Source organism: Entamoeba dispar, genomic scaffold (genome assembly GCF_000209125.1).
Source record: "Entamoeba dispar SAW760 scf_1105229459595 genomic scaffold, whole genome shotgun sequence".
NCBI lineage: Eukaryota > Evosea > Mastigamoebida > Endamoebidae > Entamoeba > Entamoeba dispar.
The window spans coordinates 1-5,517 of record NW_001853771.1 but is presented as its reverse complement, the minus strand read 5'-3'; the positions used below and the strand labels follow the sequence as shown (position 1 = coordinate 5,517).

General features: G+C 28.1%; 3 protein-coding genes across 3 annotated transcripts, besides 8 other annotated features; 2 read left to right on the top strand and 1 right to left on the bottom strand.

Annotated features, from left to right (window-relative positions):
• Positions 1-496: 496 nt before the first annotated feature.
• Positions 497-961, top strand: EDI_204560 (uncharacterized protein; the record flags this gene model as incomplete). The annotated part of the gene is made up of 1 exon (XM_001735949.1): positions 497-961. The coding sequence occupies one exon, from the start codon at positions 497-499 to the stop codon at positions 959-961; it is 465 nt and encodes a 154-aa protein (XP_001736001.1).
• Positions 952-1,024: a sequence feature (AT_rich).
• Positions 990-1,574, bottom strand: EDI_204550 (uncharacterized protein; the record flags this gene model as incomplete). Its single annotated transcript, XM_001735948.1, has 1 exon — positions 990-1,574. One exon carries the CDS (start codon positions 1,572-1,574, stop codon positions 990-992), a length of 585 nt encoding a protein of 194 aa, XP_001736000.1.
• A 102-nt stretch (positions 1,575-1,676) lies between these two features.
• Positions 1,677-1,718: a microsatellite.
• Positions 1,719-2,037: 319 nt separating this feature from the next.
• Positions 2,038-2,200: a microsatellite.
• Positions 2,201-3,227: 1,027 nt separating this feature from the next.
• Positions 3,228-3,267: a sequence feature (AT_rich).
• A 105-nt stretch (positions 3,268-3,372) lies between these two features.
• Positions 3,373-3,443: a microsatellite.
• Positions 3,444-3,472: 29 nt separating this feature from the next.
• Positions 3,473-3,506: a microsatellite.
• A 99-nt stretch (positions 3,507-3,605) lies between these two features.
• Positions 3,606-3,687: a microsatellite.
• Positions 3,688-3,757: 70 nt separating this feature from the next.
• Positions 3,758-3,945: a microsatellite.
• Positions 3,946-4,865: 920 nt separating this feature from the next.
• On the top strand, positions 4,866-5,503 carry EDI_204540 (uncharacterized protein; the record flags this gene model as incomplete). Its single annotated transcript, XM_001735947.1, has 2 exons — positions 4,866-5,408; positions 5,468-5,503. The coding sequence occupies 2 exons, from the start codon at positions 4,866-4,868 to the stop codon at positions 5,501-5,503; spliced, it is 579 nt and encodes a 192-aa protein (XP_001735999.1).
• Between the last annotated feature and the right edge of the window lie 14 nt (positions 5,504-5,517).

The window sequence follows — 5,517 nt, the reverse complement described above, 5'->3', positions numbered from 1 at the left end:
AATTATTTTGTTGAGTATAAAGTCTAAAGTTAAAGCTAATTGAGAGAATTCCTTCAGGATAAGTATATTTAATAAGAATTCCAACATTAGTTAAGAATTGACATAAATATTTAAAAGTAGAATCCAATGCATATCTATAACCTTTAAGTCTGGTTAAAGAAATTAAATTTGTAGTAAGTTGTTTGTAAATAGATATATTCAAAGGAGTTTTAATATCTCCTTTAAAATAAACAGAACAAACAGGATACATAATGTGATTATTATCTTTTTGAGCATTAATATCAGTGAGAACAATTTGAAATTGATATATTTGTTGAATTAAATGATATAAAAAGTAAATGTCAGTATGAATATTTTTTAGTGATAGACTTTCTAAGTTGTTCAACGTATTTTTGTTTTGTTGTTTTTTTAAACCATTGGTCAATTTTAGTAGGAATAGTACCCCTATGAGTAGACATTGAATATTTAAAGAGATAAGATCTGAAAACAAACAAAAATGAGTATTGAGAAAGGAGATATATTTGAAGAAACAGTAAGAAAAGCAGTAGAAGGAAAGAATTTATTTTTATGGGGAAAAACTGGTACAGGAAAGACACTAACAGCTAATGAAGTTTGTAAAAGAGTAGGGCAACCACTTCCCTATAATAAAAGTACAAGTAAATTATGGAGAAATTATAAAAAACAAAAAGTAGTATTACTTGATGATATTGATAAAGATAGTGTTAATTATATTAAAAGTAGTATATTTACATGGGGAGATTATTATAATTTTGAAGCACAAATAAGTAGTAAAGAAGAAGATACTATTGTAATTAATCCAATTAATTATACATTAATAATTACATCTACATTTAATCCAGAAGAATTATTTGAATTTAAGAATAGTTATGAAGTAGAGAAATTCCATAGATTATTTGAAGTAGTTCATACAGATGAAAATTATTTAGACTCTTTAAAATGAATAACATAAATGAATAATTTTTAAGAAATCAATTAGATTTAATTTTTAATTTATTTAAATTATCTTCTGAGTATTTTTGGTCATTGACTCTATTAAGAAGATCATTAATAACAAGCTCCGTAAAGAGTCTGTAATGATAAGCAGGATATTTCATAGTTTTTATATTCTTATCATTACTATCTCTAAGTTTATAGAGATCATTTAGTCTAGCATTAAAATATGAAGACTTCTTTCCATCATGAGACCAAAATGGATGTTTAGGAAGAAATATATAGAATGTTTTTATCTTCCCATAGATACTACAGACTAATTTATTTAACTCTTCATAACTAAATACATTATGAAAGAATCCCCCAACACAATGTATAAAGTATAATAATTCAAAAGGGGGGTCATCGAGTTTTTCAACCGATCTGAAGAATATTACTAATGATTCGATTGCAGAGTCATATCTTTTTTGATATATTTTAGTACGAAATGGACTTAGAGCCTCTGTAATAACTCTGTTGTCCAAACCAACCAATTCATACATTGTATAAATCAGAGGTTCTATTATACTAAAGTCCAAATCAAAAGTATTAAAAGTAAACTTTTGAATTGGAATATCTAACATGACTCTTTGTACGTTTTTCGAATTCACGTAATATTCCAGAACGGTGTTGTAGTCTGGTAATCTCTGCAATTGTATATAGAATGGAATATTAAGATAGATCTGAAATAAAGTAGATAAAAATAAAAAAGAATGAAATAAAATAAAGAAGAGAACCTGTCATTCTTAACAAATGAATCAAAAGACACTTCCCTTTCATTATTATTATCAATAACCATAAAAGTGGTATTCTCATTTGTATTTTGACTATTATTAGGAATAGAATAGTCAGGGATGACAATGTCATAGTCAGACTTGTGTTTATATGTACAAGTACCACACATGTCATAGACCATGGGACTCTTGTATTCATCATCCTCTTCATCGCTGTAATTAGAGAATAATCTTCTACCAACATAAGTTGATGGAAGTCTAGAAGAAGGAGATCTGTTAGACATTTGAAGAATGGAAAAATGAGATTAGATTGATAGAAAGAGAAAATAGAGTAGATAGAATAGATAGAGTAGAGTCTACAAGAGTGTCTAAGAATAGAAGAATGAAAAGAAATAGAAAAGAAATAGAATCAAAGTAGAAAAGAAATAGATAAAATAAAAATAAAAAGGATAAGAAAGGAATGAATTAAATTAAATTATCTTGATGGGAATTTACCATCTTTGAACAACACATCATAAGAATAAATCTTATTGATGGTGTCTGTATTGTTATAGTTCCAATCTTTGAACTTGATGATTCCAAAGTGTCTTACAACAACTTTATTACGGAACCAAACAAAGATTCTATAAATATGTCTACCAACATCCCTGGATTTTCTAAAGCATATTAATGCTCTATAATTATTTTTGGTTACCAGGTATCTACAAACATCAAGATAATTGTATTTTCAGTGATGATGTAAAACCTGTGTTGGTAATGAGGTGTTGGTGTGTTCATTATGGATGTATAAGAATAAAAAGATCAAGATGACCAGTTATGACCATCTGATGACCATTTATGACCAAAGGAAAAAATATTAGGTAAAAAAGACTTAAATTAGGGGAAGAAAATAGGTGACCAAGTGTGACCATTTGATGACCAAGTGTGACCAGATATACACTGAAATCATGACCATATGTGACCATCTAGTGACCATGTCCAAGTGTGACCAGGTGTGACCATCTTATGACCAGATATACACTGGAAGTGGTCAGAGGTGGTCAGAGGTGGTCATGGATCTTAGGTAAAAAAGACTTAAGATAGGGGATAAAATAGGTGACCAGAATGCGACCATGTGTGACCATCTCGCATATTTTTTTTCAATTTTTTTTTTAAGAATTTCAAAGTGTAGTGTAAAAAGTTTTAAGAAATTGGAAATGACTAGGGAATAAAAAAAAAGGAAAAAGGACATGATGGGATGAATCATAGAGAAAATGTATAAAAAATACCATTATAGAGACAGAATGAAACTCTCTATCCATATTGATAGTCATTTTTGAAAAAGTCCACTTGAGGTGGTCATATCGTGACCAGATCGTGACCAGTTAATGACCATGTGAAAAAAACTTAGGTAAAAAAGGTTCAAATTAGAGGAAGAAAATAGGTGACCAGATCGTGACCAGATCGTGACCATCATGAATGTTATATAAAACAAAATAAAATAAAGTGTGTGTATTTTGTGTGTTTATAAAATTATAAATATAATTAAATTTATTATAAATAACTAGAATTGCACCTTTATTCAACTTGTGTGTTCTAAATATATTTTTGTTGTATAAAACAATAGATGATTTATAAATAGAAAAATAGACATAATTGTAATTTATTCATTATGTTATTCAATGTTATTTATACTATTGTTTATTATATTATATTATTTATATACTATTATATTTTATTCTTCATTCTTCATTCTATTTTTATTTATCCAATCAATCAGACAATCAATCATTTAAACAATCATTTTTTTCTTATTTAGTGATCAATCACTTTCTTATTTAATGAAAATTTAGTGAATTTTCTCTTTCTTATTTAATGAATTTTAAATGAAAAATTAATCAATTTTCTCTTTCTTATTTATTGTTATTCTTCTTTTCTTTGTTTTTCCTCCTTTTTTTGAAATTTTCCTTATTTCTTATTTCTTGTCTATTATCTATGATTTAAATTATCTCATTCCTGAAGTTATCTCTTCTAGATACTCTGAACTTATACTGTCTTCTTTCTCCACTTCTTTTCAACTTCTTCAACTATTATATCTTTTTCTATCTCTTTTATTTCTACCTCTTCTTCGATTTCTTCTAAGTAACCTTCATTTGTCTCATCTTCCTCTTTTTCCTTACTCATTCTGTTCTGTATTATGCTTTTTAGTTCTTTATCGTGTTCTTATTTTACTCTTTTTCTTTTCTTTAAACTTTATTCAATTATCATTTCAATATGACTTTCTTATGTAAGCAATAGAACTTCTGCTCTAATGTTTACTTGGTAGTTACACATTAACTTTCCATCTACTAGACTATCAACATACTTATTATCTTCACTTGGTTCTTTCCTTTACAAACATGTTTCTCTTTCTCTTAAACTCCTTCACTCTTCATTCTTCTCTAATACTGAAAGTAGCACCTGTACTATCTGTACTTCCTGAAATATATTTACATTTGAAATCATCTTTTCTAATGGCTATTGCTATATGTCCTAATTGTAATATTGTTGTACCATTCTTTAATGATGATCCATCTATTACTGTATTTCATTTAATAACTTCCTTATTGATTACTTCTTTTGTTTCTGAATTAAGTACTGTCTTATAGATACTATTCTTAAATTAAGCTTGAACATTAGATCTAGAGTTTGCTGATATATATGTTCCTGTAAAGATTAATTCATTCATTTTTGTAGCTTCAGTTTCTCCAAATGTATTTCCTGAGAATGCTTGAATATATACTGGATAGGTTCCTGACACATATCCTTCAATACTTTGATTTACCATCATACTACTTTGATAGTATGGACTATTGATAAATTGACTTTTTTAATTTGAATATTTCTGGATCTATTTTATCTCAATCTAATCATTCTCCTAACATTATTGGTACTACAACCATCTCTCTTATCTTCTGGGTCTGCTACATTACATTCAATTCTAACTGGATATGGTTGATATACCATCACTTCTGATACATTCTTGGGTTTCCTTTTTTTTCTTCCTGTATTATTTAGTTAATCTAAATCTCTAAATAATCCTCCCAATCTCTTATTTTTATTTCTCATTTCAATTTGATAGATGCTATTTATTAGTTAGATCTCTTATTTCTATTCTTATCAATGAGTTTTCTATCCACTCTCTTAAGTAAAGTCCTTCCTAATGCTTTAAATGTTAGCAATTATGCTAGTCAAGGTATAGTCCAAGGAATCCAGAGAAGTGGTCTTCATGGCTATAAACACCAATTAGGTGGTATTCCTATTTCTGATGCCGAGTTCTATCTTTTAGATGGTCCTATAGATGAGAATGATGCTGGTGAAGAACAAGTCTTACAACAACATGTTGGTGCTAACAAAAAACAAGTTGTAGCTGGATTAATTGCTGCTAGAGAAATGTCTAATGCTGTCTTGTATAGTTCTCTCGCTAATTGTAAAACTGAAACTGTCACATTAGAAGCTAATTTATCTTTCTACTATTCAAAAACAGCTAAAACAGGTACTCGAAAGGATGGTGTTCCTGTTATTAATTATAAGGATCATGGTTATACTCATCTCATTCCTAAATTATTCAGAAATTATGATTCATTAAAACGATATGATGCTTTTGTATTGAATATGGTTATTGTTCAATCTACGCAAGCGTCAACAAGTATCACTGGAACTACTGTTTCTTTCTATCCTTTAACTAAAGACACTAGAAAATTAAAGAACTCTGTTGTTAAAAGTGCAGGAAATCGTCAAGAATCATCAACTTACAATAGAATCTATTATGTTA